Source organism: Trachurus japonicus, chromosome 14, assembly GCF_045865225.1.
Source record: "Trachurus japonicus isolate A0001 chromosome 14, Traja_1.0".
Lineage (NCBI taxonomy): Eukaryota > Metazoa > Chordata > Actinopteri > Carangiformes > Carangidae > Trachurus > Trachurus japonicus.
The window spans coordinates 17,562,139-17,585,302 of record NC_140920.1 but is presented as its reverse complement, the minus strand read 5'-3'; the positions used below and the strand labels follow the sequence as shown (position 1 = coordinate 17,585,302).

The 23,164-nt window shown below is 42.6% G+C and overlaps 2 protein-coding genes across 2 annotated transcripts in view; one reads left to right on the top strand and one right to left on the bottom strand.

Annotated features, from left to right (window-relative positions):
- Positions 1-19,259, top strand: part of ttc3 (tetratricopeptide repeat domain 3) — a 27,329-nt gene extending 8,070 nt beyond the window's left edge. Inside the window, exons 10-47 of the mRNA XM_085798198.1 lie at positions 99-161; positions 255-309; positions 496-658; positions 2,042-2,069; positions 2,162-2,246; positions 2,903-2,933; positions 4,935-4,995; positions 5,390-5,408; positions 5,451-5,528; positions 5,829-5,975; positions 6,670-6,750; positions 7,662-7,771; positions 7,857-7,983; positions 8,126-8,248; positions 8,355-8,456; positions 8,568-8,660; positions 8,758-8,822; positions 9,851-9,987; positions 10,320-10,643; positions 10,737-11,012; positions 11,096-11,139; positions 11,355-11,402; positions 11,516-11,595; positions 11,697-11,852; positions 12,080-12,677; positions 12,795-12,863; positions 13,481-13,630; positions 13,735-13,874; positions 13,975-14,043; positions 14,127-14,223; positions 14,597-14,700; positions 14,788-14,872; positions 16,555-16,650; positions 16,774-17,048; positions 17,454-17,568; positions 17,792-17,923; positions 18,566-18,658; positions 18,988-19,259. Coding sequence (XP_085654324.1) covers positions 99-161; positions 255-309; positions 496-658; positions 2,042-2,069; positions 2,162-2,246; positions 2,903-2,933; positions 4,935-4,995; positions 5,390-5,408; positions 5,451-5,528; positions 5,829-5,975; positions 6,670-6,750; positions 7,662-7,771; positions 7,857-7,983; positions 8,126-8,248; positions 8,355-8,456; positions 8,568-8,660; positions 8,758-8,822; positions 9,851-9,987; positions 10,320-10,643; positions 10,737-11,012; positions 11,096-11,139; positions 11,355-11,402; positions 11,516-11,595; positions 11,697-11,852; positions 12,080-12,677; positions 12,795-12,863; positions 13,481-13,630; positions 13,735-13,874; positions 13,975-14,043; positions 14,127-14,223; positions 14,597-14,700; positions 14,788-14,872; positions 16,555-16,650; positions 16,774-17,048; positions 17,454-17,568; positions 17,792-17,923; positions 18,566-18,658; positions 18,988-19,095 — 4,627 coding nt within the window. The 3' untranslated portion in view covers positions 19,096-19,259. The remainder of the gene's footprint in view (positions 1-98; positions 162-254; positions 310-495; positions 659-2,041; positions 2,070-2,161; positions 2,247-2,902; positions 2,934-4,934; positions 4,996-5,389; positions 5,409-5,450; positions 5,529-5,828; positions 5,976-6,669; positions 6,751-7,661; positions 7,772-7,856; positions 7,984-8,125; positions 8,249-8,354; positions 8,457-8,567; positions 8,661-8,757; positions 8,823-9,850; positions 9,988-10,319; positions 10,644-10,736; positions 11,013-11,095; positions 11,140-11,354; positions 11,403-11,515; positions 11,596-11,696; positions 11,853-12,079; positions 12,678-12,794; positions 12,864-13,480; positions 13,631-13,734; positions 13,875-13,974; positions 14,044-14,126; positions 14,224-14,596; positions 14,701-14,787; positions 14,873-16,554; positions 16,651-16,773; positions 17,049-17,453; positions 17,569-17,791; positions 17,924-18,565; positions 18,659-18,987) is intronic.
- Positions 19,241-23,164, bottom strand: vps26c (VPS26 endosomal protein sorting factor C). Its single transcript, XM_085798199.1, has 8 exons — positions 22,963-23,164; positions 22,168-22,311; positions 21,795-21,944; positions 21,334-21,414; positions 20,565-20,639; positions 20,331-20,481; positions 20,090-20,242; positions 19,241-19,689 (listed from the first exon to the last, which is right to left on the bottom strand). Exons 1-8 carry the CDS (start codon positions 23,017-23,019, stop codon positions 19,607-19,609), a joined length of 894 nt encoding a protein of 297 aa, XP_085654325.1. The 5' UTR covers positions 23,020-23,164; the 3' UTR covers positions 19,241-19,606.

Here is a 23,164-nt window from a genome sequence, read left to right as displayed (position 1 = left end):
GAATCACATCCAGGTTTCTTGTCAGTATTGGTCTGTAAATGTTTAGTAAACTGGTAAATTTGTTGTTTTTAACTGGAACTCTTTTTTTCTCCATTCAGCCCTGACAACCACTTCCTGTATGGGAACAGAGCTCTTTGCTATATTAAAAGTGAGAAGTGGCTGTAAGTAACTTATGTTTCATTCACATACATATAAATAAACACCTGAAGTCTCCACTGTGTGTGAATATGCCTGTTTGTTTTGTTTTTTTACAGAAAAGCAGTTAGTGATGGGAAACGAGCCACTTTGATAAAACCATACTGGACAAAGGTACTCTTAATTTGTCATAAAAATGTTAACAATGTTTTGTATATATGTATTCTTTATGCAGCTGATGTATGAGTGGTGTTTCTAAAGTCATAATGTGAACTGTGTTTCCTGTCGACCCTACGCTCTTCACATCCGTCACTGATAAACAAATATTATTTCTGAGTTTAATGTCTGTTTTGTTTACAGGGTCACTATCGTTACTGTGAGGCTCTGTTCTCGATGGGAGAGGTGAGGATGGCCATTGAAGCCAACAGCTCGGCCCAGAGTCTGTGTAAATTTGACTACGAGGGAGTCAAAGACCTGGAACAACAACAGAGCAAATTCTGCATCGTATTTTCAGTTCCTAAAGGTATTTTACCCCAAATTGATGATATCCTTGTTCTGAGACTACGTTTGAGCCTGTTAAATATATGTATTCATTGACTAGCTGTTAAAAGTGTCAATTCAGTTTGAAGTCTTCGTAAAAAGGTTCAGTTGAGATGGCAGGAAAAATTACGATAATGTCGTGTTTGCATATTTTGCAACTGATTCCTGAGCGTTGGCGTGTTATCTAAAATCTGAGTGAAAGGGACTCCTGTGTGTTTACTGGGCAGATCTACACTGAAGTTAGTCAACGGCCTCAACACAACTTATATTATATACTAATGTTATGCTATGTTATGTTTAAGTTTAATTTATTTATATAGCACCTTTAAAAGCAAAGAGCATTTGCACCAAAGTGCTTCACTGTTATGTTATGTTATGTTATGTTATGTTATGTTACAGCCTCAGTATGTAGTATTGGGGCTAAACCGTGACATCCACCGTTCAGATTCTAGGTTGCAGCGCTCACTCGCTCACCCCTCCCGTCGGCAAAGTGACGGTGGCCGCCGAGGACAAACACGTTCACAAATTGCTAACAATATCTTTGACCAATTACTGTCGTTTTTTTTTTTTAAACACACGTGCAGACTTCCACTCGTGCCATCAGTCAGGTTTCATAGCAGGATGTGCCTGTTGCCATGGCGGAAGATCAAAGGACAAACACACTCCGATATACGGTATGATCAGCTGTAACAACGGCACTGCTAAAAAAAAAAGACGTGGGTCGCTCTGCGCTCCAGCTGGTTCAGCTGCAGCTCCACAGCTGTCAGAGGAGCCTCTCTCTTCAGCCTGGTGTTTGGCTGCACTTTGTATAACAACGGTTCAACATTGTAAGATCTAGCTGCTAACGCTGCTTAACTAGCACCGTGTGTTTTATAACCGCAGCATAACAACAAGAACTACGTAGATCATCCTCCGGGCACAAGCTGAGTCACAGACTCTAAATAATAGAGCGTTTGAGCCTAGTTTATCCGCTTTTGCATACCGTATTCAAAGATGGCGATGCAACATGACAGCCTCCGGTGGGTGCACCGGCCACCGATGTATTTGTAAACAACTCATTCTAAGCTACGAGACAGCTTTCATTTGTATGCCATTGTGATTAGATTGATAAATACGTATTTATGAAAGCAATATTTTATTTTTCCTAATAAAAAGCCAAATAAGCTACAAACTGTCCCTTTAAGAGATCAAAGAGGAAGTCAAAATGGGAACAAAACAACTCAACATTTTCAACGTATTTTTCCAATGTAACCACGTTTACACTCTGATTTAAAGCTCTAATTATAACCTGATTATTGATAATTATCAAAGTAACAACTTATTACTGAGCCTCAAACTGAAACTCATGTTCATGTGCTTTTTTCAGCTGTGCCACCAAAGACTAAGAACAAAAGGTATGTTGGTGCTGCCTGACACACACTGTCCAGACATGGTTGATAAATGTTTTAAACCAAACCCACTGAAGCTCTGTTGTGTTTTCCTGTAGAGGCTCGAGCACAAACAGAGCAGAGGCAGCGCCACCGCTACAGCACTTCACCGTTGGTCTGGTAAAAAACATCCCACAACACAAGGTCAGTAACTGAACAGGTTACATTTGTCCAACAAGAGGGCGACTGATTTCTTATTTAGATTATTGCACTAGTGATCAGAGGACCAGATTTATACAGATGGACATTGGATTAGTCCTGCAATTAGGTTTAGTATTTAAATTTATGAGTATTTTCTCAATTAATTGATTAATCATTTATAAATGAAAGTGTTACAGCTCTTTCATTTTGAGGATTTGATGCTTTTTATTCTTAATGGAAATTAATGTTATATCTCATCAGTAATGGGCTGTAGATCTATTTGATTGTGTTGCCTCAGATTGTAGGAAACTGTAACAATTAAAACGTGAAACCTAGAATGAAAAATTAATTGTTTTTGTCCTTTCACTTGACCTTCTTTCAAGCTCTTCTTTATTTTTATTTTTTTACTGTTCCATTTACAAAAACTGTACATTTTATTTTCAAATTACTACTTAACAATATAAATATTTGCCATTCAGCCATCTGTTTTTTATTTTAACATTTCTTCTTTTCTTTTTTTTCTGGAATTAAAATGTAAAAATCACAATTATTTTATTTATATAGATATTTTTATGTTGATAAAAGTCTTCTTGCACAGGGACAAGGCCTTGACCAAAGTTTAATGTAGTTTAACGTCTTTATAACTTGTGTGTTGGCAGGTCGCTGAGGTTAAAGTGGAGAAGCAAAAAGGTGAGTTATTTTAACACCTTTTTCATGAAGTGGGTTCAGATCTAGATACAGTTGATATTTGTGGGTGAAAAAGAGTCGCCACGTTGAGGATCTTGAAGTCAGTGGCTCTTTATTCAAGCAGTGCACAGAATCTCAGGAGCTCAGAGAAATTCATCAGTATTGAAGCACGATGCAGAGAACTCATAACAGCTAATTAAACAGACTAACTTTTTGCATTGGTTACACTGGTGCGTCTAACTGTTTTATTAGGTGCACCAGCACAAACTTTAGATGCACCCAAATTTTTCATTGCGTTGCATTTAAAGCCATAAGGTCACCCTTTTGTCGCTCTCCATAACTTTCATATAATGTGAATTATTTTTAAACAAGAATTAGGTGTAGAGAAATGCTTGTCTTTGTTTGAAGCACAATTATATATAAAAAGAAAAAAAAAGTGTTTCAAGTGCTGCACTGAGCTGAAATTGAACGTCTGTTGTCCTCAAAGACAGAACCCAAACTTTCTTGTATTTAATCTCCACTGTGCTTCAACAACTTATCACATAGCACAGAATTTAAAGCGCAGCAGAAACATGAAGAAAGAATTTGTGTCAAAATGATAATTATAGCTCAACACAAACAGAAAGTCATGTTGTCATCTTTTATCCTTCGAGTAGTTCAACAAGAGCACCGTTGTTCTCATTCATTCACTTGTTTTTCATGCATGATACTGGTGCAAAGATGACACATTGTGTCGCAGTCACATGACAAACAGACCGCGAGCTCGTCTGTAGCCGCACCAAGACCACAAGTGTGCTCAGACTCACGTGCGTATACTGTCCCCGTCGGTCCCGACAGGAATCGGCACGGCCCACGGCATCGACTTTGTGCCGAAGTATCGGTTCTCGTGACAACCCTAGTCTCCTCAGTCTGCTGCTATCGCAGAAGGACCGGGGCTTGGCATCCCACCAGGGGCCGAGGGCTCCGTGTCCTGGCTGGATGGACTCTTGAGTAGTGGGGATGGTTGTAGGCTTAGTTTTCATAATGAAAAAACTTTCAATGTTATTACTTCTCTTCATTTTCCCTCGTTTTGTCACGTTTATTTTCTTTTCAACTTAGAGCAGTGAACAGGACCACAGAGACAAAGACCCGCCCAAACTCTGTCTCTTAATTGGTTTAGACCACGATATGATCCCACCATGATTGTGCGTTTGGTCACAGGAGAACACACACAGATGATGATTATTAGTCACACTCTTAAAAAATTTTGGTCGCTCTGGAGCCCTGCATAAGACACGTCGTATTGACGGCCACGTTATCTGATTCATTGCAAGGAAGGACTTTGCCTCTCAGTTCAAGTCCACTTTCCAAATTAAAACTAAACCGAGACTTCTCACATAACTTTCCTGCAAGACAGGACATATAATCAACACGGTTAAATGAACACACAGTATTTTTCCATCAATGTTATACGTGTCATTTATTCGTACAAAGAGGCTTCACAGGGTTCGTACGTGGGCTCTGAAACAAGAGTTCACTGTCTGTCTGTAGCATAACTGTGAACTCACTTGTAAGACTCTGTAAGCTGGTTCATTCCTTAGTGTCTGTTACCATAGCAATCAAGGATGTGATGTCCCAGACCCTACACTCATAGATACACACTAAACAGTCGTGGAGCAGGTGTCCCATCAAGGACAACGCTCTTTATCTGGGACCTGCGGTGAGTTTTCTGTCGGTTCAGCGGAGACTGACGGGGACCTGAGGGTGCGTTTTTTTTTAAAGCAACATACATGGACCCAGACCTGACGACGACTCGAACAGGAAGTTTACAGGATGATGATGGCGTTCAGAAAAGGGGGGCGGAGTTACACACTGTGAACTGGTATAACCCGTCTGGTCTCCTCGAAACAGCAACAAATACCTCTGTTCAGGACACAGAGACACTTCGATTGTCACACGTTCACCAGCTCAAACTCAACTTCTCAATGACTCTGAAAAACCTCATGGCTGATTTTCTCCTCCCAGGGAAAAGTGAGCGAGCTGTGCAGATGAAGGAGCGAACTAAAGACCCGAAACCCGCAAAAAGGTTTGTGGAAACACTTTTTTCACTGCTGCTTGGTTTCACTTTTGGCTCTACTGATATAAAACTGTGTTTGGGTAAAACAAAGTGTACTCACAGCAACATTTCTCTACACTTTGTGTCCAATTTTCTTTTATTGAACTTGATGTGAGTTTGTTTTCCCGCTGCCTGCATTCACTTACCGCTTAATGTAATAACCAAACATGGTGAAAACAGCCTGACCACTCATTACAGCCGAGAGCAGCCTGTTGCACTGATAAAATCAGAGAGGGAAGTCAAATTAAAGAATGCAGACGTTACACGTTAACAGGCCAGAATCAGTTTTCTACTGTCTATTTCAACCACATAAATGAATGATATGGTATGTGTGTATAACTAATTAAAAGTGTTGTGTTTCCAGTGAGGTTCCTGTAAAGGAGGTAAAGGAGGTGAAGGAGGTGAAAGTGGAGCCGAAAGTGGAGCCGAAAGTGGAGCCGAGCACCACAACAAAGAAGAAATCAAAGAACAGAAATGTCAAATCGGAAAAGGAGGCAAGTTCTGTATCATATCATCACATTGTGTTGTTGCTCCTGGTATCTTCGCCCTCTGTCTTGAGCCGTGGGCGTCATTGAGTCTTGTGAAGCTTCTCCAGTGAAATGAAATGTTAAAAACTGACACATGCCTGATAAAACACACCTCATTTCATCGAGTCACTCTGTTGTTATTTGTACATACCAGACGCGCTATTCTCATGGTGTCAGTGTAGCGTTGAAAATGAGACACATTGTTGTTAAGTGTCGTGACCATATAAGTGGATGAAGCGTCTGACCCGCTGTGACCTGTGCTCTGTTCAGACTGAGAAAGTGACCGACAGTAAAGCTGCTGTGTGCAAAGAGCTGAAGTCGGCGGTGCAGGACGCCCACACCGCTCTGGCCGACCTGCGCAGCCGCAACGCGGAGCAGGCCTTCAGTCAGGCGCTGGCGCTGCTGGAAACCACCACGCCCAAGGTAATCTCACCGGTCATATGCAAACTAGTATCACTGCTGCATGAGGTTATGTTGTTGGACGACTCGGGAGCCAAAGCCACCAGCGTTTTCTATGTTATATAGTGATAACAATAAAGGAATTATGATCAATTATTTACATTGGACATTTACAACGTGTTTAAACCTACAAGCAGAAACACACATGGACATGAGATCAGGAGGAACCACAGTAAAATATGAGATGATGCAATTAAATGAGGTAGAAGGTAAAATGGGGGTTAGGCACTGAGACAACATAAAGATAAAATGAATTGAACAAGTAAAGAAGCAGTAAGAAACTGATAAGAGCAGCTGAATAAACAAAAGTGCAATAAAATGAGACAAAGTGACAGAATAGAATAAATAAAAACACATTTACATTTCGCGTAAAAACACACAAAATAAGAATAAAATATGGATAAATGAAGGCATTAAGAATAATACCAAGAGGTGGAGGATGTTAATGAAGTAAGAGTTACAATAAGAGGGTAAATGACATTAGGGGAATATATATTTGTTTGAAGTAGTGTATGTTTTGCAGATTATAAACCCTCTTCAGTTGTGAAACTTGAGCTTCTACTTTTTCTCACATCATATGCTGCGTTTGTTTGCTCCTGTTTCTTGTTTCTTTTGTGATGTCACAAGAATAATTCGTTTTTCCTTTTTATTTTCTTAGGAACTTGGACTTTTCCCTGTGGACGTGCTGGTGCTGCTGTACGGACGAGTGTCCGCCCTGACAGAAATAGGCCAGTCTGAGGTAACGGCACATCAACAGCACAGCAGTTATTACACGTCAAGATGATAAAGATGATCCTGTGCAGATCTTTTACACAGGGTTCACACAAATACACAGTATATTAACACACCTCTTGCTTATACTGCACTCATACACCAGGTTAAGGTTGAGAACATGTTGACATTGTAGTGCTTTTTTTGTCTCAGATTAATTCCTTTTCATATTCAAATTTAGGATGTGATTGATTATATCTTCTCATTATTAGTGTAGTTATTTGCTAATGGTGTAAACAATTAGCCTGGCTCTCGCCAGACCCTTGTAGTTCCCCAAAGCTCCACCAGAGGCGCTACGCTCAGCTTCACACAAGGGTCTGGACTCGAGGCCAATGCAAACTTCTTCCCCGGAGCAAAAAATAATGAACCAATCAGGATCGCCGGGCGGGACTTTCTGAGGTGTGACGTAGCGCTGAAGCGACTGTTTGAGTCAAACAACAATGGCGGCTCGCAGTGAGTGGCTGAAGTAGCACGTCATTCAAGATAACGGACAAGTGGTTTATCCAATCACATACAAGATTTTTTTTACAAGGCCCCGCCTTCTGAAATGAATCGCCTATGGAGCAGTCCCAGACCCTTGTGTGGAGCTCAGCGTAGCTTTGCCGAACTACAAGGGTCTGGCGAGAGCCAGGCTAGTAAACAATTGCCTCACTCAATAAATGTGCAGCTTTTTCTTGATACAATAGCTCCACAAATCATTTTACTATAATATTTATAATTGTAGATTTACACCCTGTACTAATGTCTTTACCTTTACCCATTTAAATTAGTTTTCTTGCTTCAAGTCCAGGTGTTTTTTATGAACTGGACAATTTAGGTAAATATTTTATACACATGTGTTTTTCCCGACATAACGTGCGGCTGCTTCGTGAAATGCAGGAACTTTCCGTAGCACAAAAACTTATGGAGAAGATGAAGTCGTTTGAGGAGAGGAAGTTTCAGTGTCTGGTTTTCTACGCCATGGGGAAGGTGTATCTCAAAGAGAACAGGTACAGAGGTCCACAGGTCACATTTCAGTGTCATTGACTCGTTCCGTGTTTCAAGCTGAATAAATACTTTCCGTCTTCTCTTTAGGTTCGCTTTCGCTATGGAGCAGTTTTCAGATTCTCTGCAGATGGTAAAAAATCAAATAACACCTGGTAAACTCACCTGGCCTTTAACAAAAGAGATTGTCAAAGAAACACAACCTGAGTATTTCAAGGTAAGTTGTTAGTTGTTCTGTGTACAATACAAACAAATTGCAATTTCTCATTTTAAATTCCTTACCCACTGGATATTTTCCATTCCACTTTAGTGAGTGCAGACTACAGGTCAGGTTGTCTCACATGTGTTTTTGTTTTTAGGAAATTCTTGAGGGTGCTATAGAGTTGTGCAGATTTCCTCCTCCTCCTGATGCCATTTGTCGATTTGAGAAATGCCACAGTTCCTTGAAAACTGAAATCTACTTCACTGATCCAGATTTTAAGGTAAAACTAAGAAGCAACAGGCAGAAAGCAGCGTTTGGTTAAGGGTTTACATACTGTATAAAACCAAGGCTGAATTTGAACTGTTTGTGCTTTGCTCTTTATTTAGGGCTTCATTCAGATATGCTGCTGTGAGAGCTGTACGGTTGAATATCACATCACCTGTTGGAAGACGCTCAAGACAACGACTTTCTCTGAAAAGACCGAAAAGGTAAAATGAGATTTATTAAGAGCGTTTCATCATCAGTGTTTTAGAGTTGGCTGTTCACAGACTCAACCCGGCTGTCTTGTGTCTAATCCTGTCCACTCTTGTTATTTTTAGGATTTCCTGCAAGAAGTGTGTTTGACTCCAGACTGTGTTGGTCAAATCTCTAGTATCAAAATCTATGGTCCCACAGGTTTGGTGAAATGTAAGGTGAGTTAATCCTCTGGATGTGAAGAGGAAGTTTCAGAGTCGCTGAGTTTAATAACGACAGGATCAGTGGTGAGCTGATTGTTGTTTCTCTTTTCAGTTTGAAGCTGTCATCCCCAAACCACAGACACCTAAGAAGCCAAAAGTGAATCAGGAATGTACAAGGTGAGGAGGGGTGTATAATCATTATTCCTTAAGCTGCAGTTTATCTTTTCTTTAATGACTCAGTTGTTTTCATATTTGCAGTTTTGACAGAGGCACTGAACTCACTCTACCTACACTTCATGGCAGACAACTTGAAACTTGTTTCACAAAATCTGTCGAGCCTCAAGCAGCTTCCATAAGACTGAGCCTCTCCCCACTTCATAACATCATATCTCAGTAGTCCTTTTAAAAAAAAAAGTTAACCTCATGAGCAGCACAGTTTGACACTGGATGGAATCATTTTGTTCTGTGGTCATGTGATAAGATTGTGTGTATAATCTATCCAGGGTGACCATGGTGTGTCACAGTTCAAGTCGACCTGTGGCCTTTCTAGAACTGGCCTTGATAAACAGCGCCACCATGTGGCCAGCTGGGCTCATGTTTCTTGGGCAGGTAATGCACAAGGTTAGAAACAAATTGATAATTAGAGAGTTAATCAAATTTGGCAGTTAATAATTTTGAAATGTTAAATTAAAGTCTGGTTGAGGAGCAGCGACCTTTAATGCCCTTCGTACAGAGTTCAGCGAGGTGCACTGACACAGTGATGAGGGACAGTCGTATTGTCACATGAAAACGGGACGGACGACCAAAGGTCACATGAGGTCATACAAGATAACAAATGGATCAAAAGACAGCAGGTGGCAAAATGTGTTTACACTTCCAGAGTAACACGTGGGGTCAACTCTGCAGGGGTCAGAGGGTTAAACCACACACAAGAAGACAGTTATTTTGAGTTTATGTAGAAAAGAGGGAGTTGAAACAGCAGAAGATACTGTCCTCAGGTCAGTGGAGCTGTGTTTCTCTCCGTTTGTGGTAGAAAGTACTTCTCTACATATGCAGCAGATATAATAAGTGTTTTTATAGTTGACCGTGCTTGAGAGTTAATTAAAGCCTGAGTCCACTCTCAATGACATATTCATGTCCTTGATCCATTTAACAGTTGATATGTGCATGCTTTCTAAATAACTGCCCTTTTCTTTTCTTTTAAGTCTGAAGAAGTTAAAATCAAAGGAAGAGCGTCGGCTAAAGAGGAAGGCGCATAAACAGTCGTTTCAGGATAAGCAGGTTATCAAGGATGAGATCATGCAGAAGAAACAAGACTCTGCAGCTCAGAGTCAACAGAAAGGTACGGCAGCACACACAGCATGCCTGAAATGTTTGTTTAGAAGTATGTTTATATTCTCATCAGTCGATTTCAAGTATGTTTTCATATCAGTACATTTTGAGAGGAGAGGAAAAAGGTGGGAAAGAAGAGATTTGAGTTTTACAAATCACACATATTTAACACAAATACTGTGAGGATGAATAAAAATCAGCTTTAAAACGTAGTGCTCTTTGTTGGACAAGCGGTGTGATAGGTTGTAATAGTACCAGGTTTCATTTTGCTTGCAGGCAACAGCAGTTTTGTTTTGTGATAATAATCAGTTGTAATCTTTTTGTTTCTTCTGTGGCCGACAGCCTGGTTGATGTACAGGGATCGAGTTCTGCTGCAGATCAGCCAGAACATGGAGCTGCTGAGGCAGGAGAAGAGCCTCCAGGTGTCGGCCCTGACCAGCAGCCTGGGGCCGTGGCTGGAGCTGGACTCGTCGAGGGGGAACGCGTTGGCCCAGAGGATGTTGAACTGGCAGCAGGAGGAATCGCTCGGCACGTTTTGTCAGGCTGTCGAACTCCTACTGGAGCGGAAGAACCGGGTTTGGGCTCGTGTCCTGCTCCAGCTCCTGAGCAGTTGTCTGGAAATAAATCCGAAACTCAACAACTGGGCGTGTCGACTCAACGACGCAGGTGAGCAGCGTCATTTGCAAGTGTTAATATGAAGTTCTGAGTTTACAACGGCACCAGGTTGTTAAGTCTGACCGGCTGATTTCTGCTTCACAGGCCTGACCGCTGCAAAATCCTTTATTGAACGTCACTGTGAACACTTGGAGCAGCTGGACCTGACTGTGCTGCTCAGCTTTGACCCGTTGCAGGAGATGATTATTGACAGACTCGGTACTAGGCCGGAGATTTTTTCAAGCATTGGCTTGACAATGACTGAATACCTGAAACAGGCATCACCGCATGACATGAGACTGTTTATCTGGACTCTGGAGGAGCATAGAGATGACTATCTGTCCTGCCACACTATACTGGATGAATATTTTGATATGATGGGTACGTTTGTTTGTAACATCGTCTGAAGACCTGTTTATGTTGTGCAGACTTTGTGATTTAACTCACAGTTCTTTGTTTTTCAGATGGTCTTTGTTCAGTCTTAAAAAAGTCTGACGAAAATCAAAATGTAAGTCTCAAACATTTTTTGTTTTCCTGGGTTGATATGACACAACATAGAGCTGAACATAAATGGGAAATATGCTTGTCATGTCAATAGTTTGCTGAGAAAATCATTCTCAGGATAGTGCAGCATTAAGACTAGAAATGGAGGGAAATGACATGACTATTAAAGGAAACACTGTGCAGACATCTGAAGTAAATCCTCACTTGTTTTCATTTCAGAATTCTCCTATGAAGGCTAAGAGTCGAAGTCGGAAAAGGAAACAGAAGGTCAGAAGTCTTTGCTTGAAAAATGAAAGAGAAAAAAAATACTATAACGTCATATTTTAAAATGTAGGTTATATTTCCTGCCTCTGAAGTGTTTCCTGTCGTCTCCTTCTCAGGGTCTTTTGGCTTGGACGGGCCCGAGAGCTGTAACTCCAAGAGAGGAGTCGGACCAAGACTTATTTGAAGATGATTCTTTGTAAGTTTGTTTCTTCATGTGGACATTTTGATTTATATTAAAACTGTTGTTAGAACTTTTTTATTTATTAATCATAAAACTGTTCATCCTCCTGTGAACAGATCATTCCTTCACCCTGGTGATCCGTTCACTGTTCCCAACCATCTTCGAGAGCAAGTGGCTGATTTTGAGGATCAGTACAACGGCGGCAGACACAGAGGTCACTATAAACAGATTTTGGACAACAACCCCGACCCAACAAAAGAGAGTTTGTATGAGTGAGTGAGATAACAAATCTTTATTTTTATTCATTACTTAATCAGGGAGGAAGTTTTTTTTTTTTTTTAAGTATTTTGCTTGTTTTCCAATGTGGATGTTGGAGCTTTCTTCTCTCCAAAAAGTAACAATCTTAGTTTATCAGTATCTATTCCTTATTTTTATCAGCATTAGAATATTGAGTTTTCTGAATATTTATTAACATTTTGTATTTAATCCCGTGCTGCAGCTACTTTGCCCAGATCTTGGAGGAGCACGGCCCTCTGGTCGCCGAGGACCCGCTGCTGGTGGGAGAACTGGTCAATTTTCCTCTGGTGGCTCAGCAGAAGATCCAAGAGGCAGGCGGTTTCGAGTCCTTCCTCCTGGAGTCCCTTCGCTTCATAAAGATGGGGAGGTGTATCGGGCTGGCGAGGCACGCTGTGACCCTGCAGCAGGCCGGACACGGAGCGAGCCTGGACGACCTGGACGACATCGCGGACCATCCGTCCCCCGATTTGTACGAATGTGCCGTCTCGAACTCTCTGGTCGATTTGTCATCTACACAGACTGAAATCTTCCCCGTCCTCCCGAATCCTTACGCATTTAGCTACCAGCCAAACGGTGGCGTTCCTGTGGTGAAACAGCCCACGTACCCCAATTGGAGCAGCGGTGACAATCCACAGCAACAAGCCTCTCTCTTTCCGTCTGCAAACCCCTGGGCGGCGTGTAATAATTGGTCGGTGGGTGATGGGTCTGGAGACGGACGTATGGAAACGTGTTCGTCTGTAGACGGAGCCGCAACATCGACAGCTGAGGAAAACAGTTTGAGCAGACATACAGCAACACAGGTTCATGCCAGAACACTTTTTTAAATTTATTTAATTAATTCACTAGATTAATATCTAAACATGTTTATGCAGGATGAACCATTTTGAAAGTTTGAATTTCTCTCGTTTCGTTCTCAGACGTCTCCAGAGAGCATGAGCAGTGTGGCAGTGAACACGGAGCTTCTTGAGCCTTTTGAGAGCTGCCCGGTGAGTTGAGAAGCTTCAGGTATCTGTGACTGTTGAAGGAGAGTCTGACTGAAAGGGTTAAAAACTAAACAGCCAATAGTTGTAACAGTTAATAGTAAATAAATAAATCATGTTTTCCACGTGGCTCTACTGCTGCTCTCTTTTTAACACGACGCCCTCAACTCTCAGTGCAGTGTATTGTTTATTAACAGCAGTGGATAGAAACCTGTATTTATTGTATTTATTTTATTTCAATTTTATTTTGTCTGAAATCACAAAAATCATTTAAATTGAATTCCCAATTCAGAAACTTGCATTATTATTTATGGATTTTAAATCTATTTCTGCATTTGTGTGTTTTTAATGTGTTTTGTGGTATCGGTGGGTTTCAAGGTCAAAACATGAAGTGGATTTGGTTCTTTAAAAGTAAACAGATTTCACATCCAAGCCTTTACTGTCTTCAACAGCCTAAGATCTTTTATTGCTTTTTGTGTTTTTGTAAATGTTTGCAGCTAAATCAAATGAACTTATTCAGATTTTTGTGGCTACAGAGAACCAGTGTCAATCATCACTTAGTCTGAACTAACCCTGACCTCTACATCTTCTGGCTCATTTATTGTTGACGCTCATGTGTCCAGGGCGACATCAACTGTAAGGAGAGGAGCAACGAGATGCTGGAGAAGCAGATCCAGTTGATTGAAAACGGCGGTGATGAAATCAACAGAAAGTTAATGAAAGAAATGCTTCCCATGAGGGAAGAACTCATGAGCATCGTTTTCAGTACACGTGTAGGTCCATAACCAGCTGTAAATACTGTAAATGCATAAGTGAAGAAATTGATCCAAGAGGCTGAAGTGTGTGTTTATGTTGTTGGTGGTTTTCTGTTGTCAAGGTGACGAACAGAGAGCTGGCAATATTCCAGCAAAAACTGGAGGAGGAGGTGAAGAAGGACCAGAAGGAGAAGAAAGCAAACCAGGAGGTGCTGAAGTCCCTGAAGCAGGAGATAGAGGCGCTGGCGGAGGAACAAGAGAGGTAGGACGGAGGAGGACGGATCAAACTGGACACAGTCAAGTGATTGGTTTAAAATTATTATCATTTTATATCTGTGTCATTTTCTTTCACATCCGCACAGTCTGGCCAGAAACATCAGAGAGAAGAAAAGCGGCTACGAGGCGAAGTTCACCGATTTCCTGGAGCTGGGGTGAGTGAACACAGAGAGAGAGAGAGAAACTAAAACCCTCCTGGAGTTTTTGGCTCACTTCTTCTTTCTCGTTGTTTCTTCAGTAATCAGTCGGCAGCTGAGAAGATGAGTCTGGAGGATGAGATCAATCGGTGTAAAACCTTGTTCAGCTCGGCCAGCAGGAGGTCTCTCACAGCTCAGGTACCAGACACGTCTAACACATTCATACATGTCTGAAGGATGCCTTTACATTTTGCTTTTTCAAGTTGTAAAAACGACACGTGAAGACTGAAAGAGTTGCTGGTTTTTTTTGTAAATTTAAATGTCTTTGTAAATATATCGGTTTATCAACACAGCATATTTACTCACAGCTCTCAGACTGAGGAGACTTTTCCACGCATTAAGATTATTAGTTACTAGTGTGAGTGATGAGGAGCGGTTGAACCATCTTCATTCACACTGCAGTAAATGGAAAACACTGAATAAAATTGTTAATTTCCTTCAAAATGGCGCCAATTGATGATGATGATGATGATGATGAGGATGATGAGTCTCCATTTTGTTTGTCCTCCAGTTGCTGGTGGCGGAGAGCAACAGGGACCAGGGTCTGTTCGGCCTCTACAGGGAGCTGAACACCGCCAAGGCTCTGCTGGCCAAACTGGACGAAGCAGTTCACAGGTCAGAGAAGTGAAACCACGGCTGAGACTCGACGAGGATCACGTGCCTGTCAGATAACGTCACGTCTCATGTTCTTCGTCTCTCCAGGTTCCCGAACCAAGACCTGGAAATGGCGAGAAACGGCTTCAGACTCAACGTCCAAGAAATTGAAAAGAAAATCTCCACTGCAGAGGTACAGGATCCACCCTCCACTAGAGTGTTTTCAGTTGATAAATGTTTTTTTCTGTCGGACAAGCGGAGCCTAAAGCCAGGTCGCAAACCACCGCGCCAAAGGCTCCACTGCTGCTGAGGGCGGTCAGGTAGCGGAGAGCGGAGACAGATAATACTACGAGGACTTCCAGATGTGCTGCACACACCAGGACTTCACCGCCGCTTGGCAGCAGGAGGATGTCGGCCTCGCCATGGGGTGTTCAATCTCCTCCTCCCTTTGCTGCGGCCGTTGAGGTTATCCTCTTTTGGGCAGTCACTGGGTCAGAACCACACATCTTCAGAGTAGGGGGGGGGGGGGGTCACCTTGCTGTCAAAGCAACCTGTCTGTGGACGGAGCTACACGGCAGAGCTCTCAGACAGGCGGATGGGGAACATGGTGAAGAAACAACTTGCAGACAGCCTGGCCAGGACAGATCGCAGTCTGCTCCCTGGCAAGTACAAGTTTCGGCATTACCAGTCTCGTGACCAAATGGTGAGAGCAGCAGACGCCCAAGTACGAACTGGAAAGAAGTGGAAAGTCAAAGAGGAGGTCGACTTGACAATCAGGAAGCTGCAGCACCGCCCTTTTTCTGGCCAAGAGCCTGAGGATGAAGAGAGGAAAGCCATGATGGTAGGAGAGGTGACGAAGGCTGAGCAGGAGGGACAGCGGTGTCCCAGGGCCAGCAGCAAGGTCGGACGTCACAGAAATAAGGTGCGACCTGTGGAAGACCCCGCACGCCAGGCTCAGCTCTCTGATTGGAGCGACCTACGACACTCAGCCGTGCCTCCGTAACCTCCACCAGTGGTTTGGCAGTGAAGAGTCTCCTGTGCGATGCCACCGACAGTGTTTACCTCGAGCAGCAGCTGCAGTTTACTGGGGAAAATTGTTGAGACACTACTCTGACCCGTCGTTGTGATGTGGTCTGCAGCCAGGACAACTGTGCTGCTGCAGCTCACAGCGGCTGGAGGCTGCTCATGAGAGGAAACGAGGAAAATACTCCGACCTGGCTGTGGAGTGCGGGGAAGCTGGCTGGAGGTTTGTCACGGGGCTTTGTTGGCTCCTCGACCCTTCGGCTGCTCCGTGGCTTCGCAGGGCCACGGGGGAACTGGCAGAAGAGGCAGAAAGAGGCAGCTTCTGGTTATGGGTGAGGAGGAAGGTCGAGGAGTCGGGGGTCGGACGGTACTTAGGGCATCAGCAGGAGGGAGAGATCCCTGCCATCGCTCCGCCACCAGGAGATGTTCTGTTGTTCAAGGAGTGCAACGTCTGTGATTGCGCGGTACTAAGGGCGTACTGCTTAACAGCAGCACCGGGGAGGTGCGTCAGGCAGACCACCAACCCGTATTGCAGATCTGCAGCATGTAAGCCACTGCTGCTGTGACTCAGGTTCATAAACCACCCAACTGGAATATGTTTGATTTGATTGTTTTTGGTGCAGATGCAAAAGTAGTTCATCAGCAATGTACATGTATGACAACATGTATGACAACTGCACTCATGTTCCTAGACCTCAAAAGAGCAACTGTGCGAAACAGTGAGTTTAAAATGATGGATTCAATGCTAAATATCTCATTTTTGAAGAATATTAACAAAAGCCATGAAATATTCAGTGCTTTTATAAAGTGGTAAACCAGTTTAGTTCTGACTCTCCTCTGTCTGATCCACAGATGCAGTACAAGGAGCAGATCGATCAAACCAAGAACGGCAGAAGAGTCAGTGACTTGACCCCCGTCAGCGTCAACCAGTCTGAACCTCCAGCAGCAGTAAGAACCAGGACCAGTCGTCTTTATCATTGATCATGTGTCATATACAGAGTTCACATTCAGATAGATCTAAGTTTGAGGAGGATCTCTGATAACCGTTTCCTGTTTCCTGTTCTGTTGCAGCTCGCCAAAGAGTCTCACCCTCACTCCTCAGCCCAGGCGTCACACATCAGCCCCCCGACGCTCCCCAAACCTGCAGCGGCGCCACAGCTGCAGCACAAACCTCCGCCCGGCTCCGGCCCCTGGGGGGAGATGGCAGCAGCAGCTGAGCCACAGCTGCATAACAAACCCAGGAACTCGTGCTGGGCCGAACCCGGGCTTGAGCCCAAGTTCCTCCGCAGCACCGTGTTCAACAGCGCTATGGAGCGGCTGTCGGCCATTTTCCCTGACTACTCAAGGTAAACTGGAGAACCGGTGTCAAGTTCGACTATTGACTGTATAAAGGTCATTTTCTCACTATTCTATCAGTCTTTCTTTCCATCTAGTAGAGCAAGATGGACAAATATTAGCTTCAGTGGCTGAATAACAAGACACTGCAGCACAGAAATATTAAACTAGATGTGAGATCAGTGTCAAGATTTCACCGTTTCTTTCCTATGACAGTTTTATCTTTTATCTATAACATGTTTAGCTCAGTGTGAAAGTTGGATCAAATTCTTAAAATTCAAATCTAAAGAACATTTTGTTTTTATACCTAAAAATAATCCTATTGGCAGATTATTAGACAAGATTTAAACCCCAAGTTTTGGGGCAAACGTCCACTCACTGGTATTAAAATCAGTTTACTGTGTGTGTGTGTTCAGGTCGGACCTGATGATGCTTATTCAGGAGTTGCGTTCGTCCACCGGTGGAAGCCTCAGCAGCATGGGGCTGCGGGACGTTGTTGAAGGAGTGACCCAGATGATCCTGGATCAGCAGGTAGGCGTCGTCTTGTTGAGTAATCAAAATAGTGACGTAGTGAGCAGAGACACATCTGGACCACATGTGTGGTTTTGGCCTTTACATTGATAAGTCTCTTTCCTGGAGAAAGACTCGTCTCTCTGGCTCTGAGCTCCTCACCGACAACCTGCAGTGATGCTGTCAGTTCAGGGTGGCAAGACAGTGATGGTGATGGCTGTTTGTTTTTTTTTCTTCCTCTCAGGAGAAGATGAATTCAGTCAGATCCAACATGGTGGGGCGCGAGAGTCCGGCTCAGTGTGCTACTCATTCTCTGGTAAACCCAGTCCCGGTCTGGCAGCCAGTGGTGGCGCAGAGAACCACACATCCCAACGCAGTAAGTCCAGACTGGTCCAACAGTCCAACACACTGACACTATTCAAACGGGTTTGATGTGAAGACGTGGATGGAAATATGACTCTGGAGAAGAAATAAACATTTTAAATCTAATCTAACTGTATATCAGGGATCAGGATTACCAGGATTATATCTGATTTATTCTATTACCAGTCAGTCTTAAGTCATAAATGTAAAAAAAAAAAAAATTAAAATGGATAAACAAAGAATCAAAATAAACATTTCTTTTTGTTGAAGTCAAGTTTTATTTATAGAGTACAGTGCTGTACAATATAAACAGATGTAATTGTCTGCAACAACAGTTTGATTAAAATAAGAGATGAAAGGCAAAATGAAAACAAGACACATGATTTTACCAGTATTTTACTGATAGGCACGAAACACAAAGTACAGCTGAGGCTGATGGGAATGTTTTTAGCTCTATGGTAATAATTCAAAGAAGTGGACACATAAAACAAATACCAAGTAGTTTTCACTCTTCAGGAACGTCTGCACAGGCTGTTTCAACCTCATTTTACTGTCATCCATAAGGAGGGAAATAAAACTTTATTAATGAAGTACTGGACAGTAATGTCAGGTGTCTAGTGTCCAGTTTGGATCTGACTGTGTGTGTGTGCTTCAGATTAACATGGAGGATCCCTGCATCATCTGTCACGATGACATGAGTCCAGACGACATGTGTGTGCTGGAGTGTCGACACAGCTTCCATAAAGAGGCGAGCAGCATCATTATTAACTCCTAACAACTGTCAGTAGGAACATACAGACAGGATTTGATTAATTACTCTTAAGTCACTCTTGAAGTGAAATGAGTCAGAAAAGGTTCATTTTCTCTGACTTGTCCTTAAGTTCTTTCAAATATATTTTACATGACTTGACCTTCAGACCAAATCGGATCTTTTTTTTCTCCAAATAATTGTTATTTTTACTGAAGTGTTACATTTACTGTAGTTAAGTTGAAATCTAGTCTATATATATATACATGATAGCAGAGTGTGTGTATCGACTGGTTCTGATGTGCTGCCCCTGTTGTGTTTGTGCTCAGTGTATAAAGTCGTGGCTGAAGGAGCAGAGCACCTGTCCCACCTGCAGAGACCACGCCCTGCTGCCGGACGACTTCCCCGCGCTTGGCCGGAGACGCCAGCTCCCTTAATGTCTTAAAGCTGCATGCCTTGATGTTTGTTACCTGAATGTTTGCTTTTATGTTAATCATTTCATTTTATTACGCTATTAAATTTTTTTTTGTATTATTGAATTGTTGATGTCGAGCAAGATATCAATTTATATTATGAAGAAATAAAACATTTCATCAGATCACCTGGTCTGGTCTGTCTCATTTCAGAGGGAACTCTGCTCCGTTGGTAGCATCAGGTTCACAGGTGTGAGGCACTGAGTCATGCTTTTTCATTAATTACAGTACCAGCCTGAAAGTCACGGTCTGCAACATGTGATGTTTATTAAACTGAAAATCACAAGGATTTTCACTATTTATCACCAGTGGTCAAGTGTATTCACTCATGAAGGGAAATGTTAAGTCAAAGTCACATCATTCATCAGTGGAGTCTCTCCAGAGTCGTCGTCTTTTTCACTTCAGAGCTGATTCAGGTTCATGTCCTGTCGTGTATGACAGGTCTCAGTTACCCAAGTGCTGGTGTGATCCAGTTTCAGACTCTGCAGAGCTTCAGGGGGAAGTTCTCTGTGATCAGATGATCGTCATGTAGCACAATGACCACGTTGACTTCAAACTCTGAAGGACGGAAACAAACATGTCACCTCACAATAACCAGCGTCAGTACGTTTTCTTTGTTTTTGTGACTTTACCAACACTGGTGTAGCTGTGGGCAGCAGCAAGCTAGAGCTGCAACAATGTGTTGATTACTTGATTGACATTTATTAATTGAAACAGACAATCCAATAATATTCATGGTTGATTGTTCAAAAGCTTCGATGTTCTGCTTCTTTTCCTTGTCACATCAGACTAAAATAAGCTTTGATATATTATAACTGGCACCTTTTCTGGCCATTTCTTATAAATCAAGAATACAAACTACACGTTGCAGCCCAAGGAGGGCTTGCTCTTAAAATACATTTTCCACATAAAAAGCTGAAAACATGGTAATGAGAGTGATTTGGAGGCGTTTACTGACCAACTTTGAAGTTGGTGGTCTCCAGCGTGGGGCTGGTGAAGAGCCGGGGGAACACCATGTAGATGGGGATGGAGAGGCTGTGACAGACGTCGCCTTCAGCGATCTGGATGTTCTGGATCTCTGTGGCGTCTCTGGCGTAACCTTCAGCACAACCTGCACACAGAGCAGAGGATGTTTTAAAAAAAAAAAAATAGATCCTGCATCCCTCGTTCAGTCCAATCCTGTGGCAGCGTGAACTCACCACAGGTCTCTACTCGCACAAGCTGCAGTTCAATGCTCTTGATGGGGACGTCCGAGTTCTCCACCACCACCTCTCCGGTCAGCGGCTGGCTGATCACACAGTTGGTGGCGTCTAAATGGCCTCTGATCAGAAACTTTGGCAGTGAAGTTCTCTGCAGACAGAAGGGAAGCGTTTCCTCTTAGTACAGATTTAAATCAAACCAAAAGTATTATATAATATGAGCGGTCTCTTCACCTCGCGGATGTTCTGCAGGGTGTCTGGAGTGATGGTGAAATTGACCGGGGTGGGAATGACCTTCGCTTTCTGTGGCTGAAAATACAAGAAACAGATTTAACACAACTCATCTGAGAGCAACAGTGACGACAAAACTGAAGCAAAAGATATTTAACATAAACTATTTCATAACATTTTCAGATTTTCAAGTGCGGATCTGATTCATACAAAAATGTTTGATCCCGAATGTGTTACTATTGGAAATCTCAATGAAACTAGACGAAGACTGACCACAGACATATCCAGACAGCAACATATTTTACTAAAAACATAAGTATTGAACAAAATATTGGTGTAGGTATTAAACAGAGCTCATTCTGACTTGACTGCACTGAACCCTGTGCTGGTTCGGTTTGAGCCTTGTTGAGAGCTGAATTTCCTTTTATTGTCATTGGGTAATAAAGCACAACAAAATTTAGGTGCATCTGTCCCTTATAATTTAAAAAGATAAAAACAAATATACAAAGAGTAATTTAAGATTTTTTTTTTTTAAAGTAGGTAGAATGCAAATATATACTGTATATCTACAAATATACAACAGATGTTACTAGTGCAAATTCACATTCACATTGTGCAGGTTTTCTCTGTGGGGTGTTGGAATGAAACTGAGTCTTGAGGTTTGAGGCTCCGTAGCGTTTACCAGACGCCAGCAGTTCAAAGTGTCTATGGAATAGGTGTGTGGGGTCTTCGCAGCTTTCCATCATTAGAGTAGTTAATTTAAATGACTTACCTGACAGTGCACGATGAACTCACAGTTCCTGCTCAGGTCTTTGGCCAGCAGGGAGCGCTTCATGTCACAGCGGAGGGAGTACTGAGGGGAGGTGGAGCAAAAACAGGATGGTTTTAACAGAAAAACTTGCAGTAAAGCAAATGACGACATCTGAATGACGTTTGAAAATTAACTTTATGTTATGTCCTTTCTAATTAGATTTTTTAAATGATCTTCTGCACAGCCTCCTGCTAACTTCAGACTAATTTCTATCTGAATATGTGTAGCTAAGTGTTTTTTTTCACCCAGATGTGAGACTGAAAAGCATGAAAAAGGTTGTGGTGCCCACACAGTAACTGTTCTCCCATAATATTACAGCGCAAAATGCCTCTTTTGTCCCATTTCTGTAATTATTTATGATGCACAAAGTTGAGTTACAGTCTCAATTCTTAGGGCTCAAAACTCTTCACCACCTCACTGACCTGGATGTTGACAAAGACACCGTGATACGTCTCGTACAGAACTTTGTTTCCTTTAGCGAGCAGAGGGAACTCAAACGGGATCTCAGTCTTCCCTCCTGGGATCTTCCCGGCCTTGGCCACCTCGATGTTACTGCTGATCAGCTGGATAGGCTGTAACGTGTGACAGGAGGGTGTGAATGGTGTGAGCTACACAGTGTAAAGACATCTTGAATATCAATATCGTGTTGTTAGGTTGACTGGGAGATCTTGTCCCATGAACATTAAATTGATCAGTAATAAAACTGAGGCATAAAATGTTCATCAGTGGCTGGAGGCCCAGACTTCAGACCTCCTGACTGAGAGCTGAAACTCAACTCCAGTTCACTGGCTTCACCTTGACAGAGTTGTAGAAAGCCTCGAAGACGCCCACACTCTTGGAGCTCAGCTGCAGGTTCACCAGTCCCTCCATGCTCAGAGAGATGCCGTGGTGCTGCAGCGGCTCCTTACACATCAGCACGATGACACCGGCCACCACTTCCTGTACACAAACACACACACACAGCTGAGATCCTGTCCGGTGGTGGGGGTGCTTGAAGATGCCCAAGTTTTACAATCATCATTTCAAACAACAAACCTCATTAGATCAATTCATCCTTTCCAACTCTGTTTTTTCAGGTCACTATTGCAGCAACTCAGGCAGAATTTGTCTGTACCAGAGTTGCACTGTATTCTCTGACCTGATTGGGAATTTAGTTTTTATTACCACTAAATAACACCCATATGCACCAGACAGCAGGAATAAACCTGGCCCTATACTTACTCTGATATCAACTCTTTTTGAGTAGATTGTATGTTTTGATAATGAGTGTATAATTAGAGTTTATAGTTTCTGATCTAGACCTGGTCTGACATGATCTGGGTCGTGATATTTTTTCTCTGTTTACATATCTGAGCTTCCCATTCACATCAACGGGAGGTGCTAAAGGCGGAAGCTACAGATTATAGCTCATCAGCTGCTGGTCATGTGCTAACAGGACGCCACCGCCTCCTAAATTACTAGACGGTTGGTTCTTTATTAATTTATTTAGTTAATTAGTTAGCTACACTGTTTTGTTTTAACTAAGTTCACATTTCACCGCAGAAAAGTCACGTTAGCTAAACAGGCTACAGAGGCTGTTAACGTACTTACCCCCTCATGATAAACTTTGTTCGCTCTTTTCAGTCTTATATCCAAAGTGACACTCATGTCTGGTCGTGGCTCGTCAGACAGACATTTAAAGAACTGGTTTGAGGCTCCTTTTTTTTGTTATCCCAACAAAAATAACAGCGTTATTCTGTTTATGTCAAACAAACCGTCTCGTTTCTTCCGCCCGGGGCAGCAGCGTCAACAC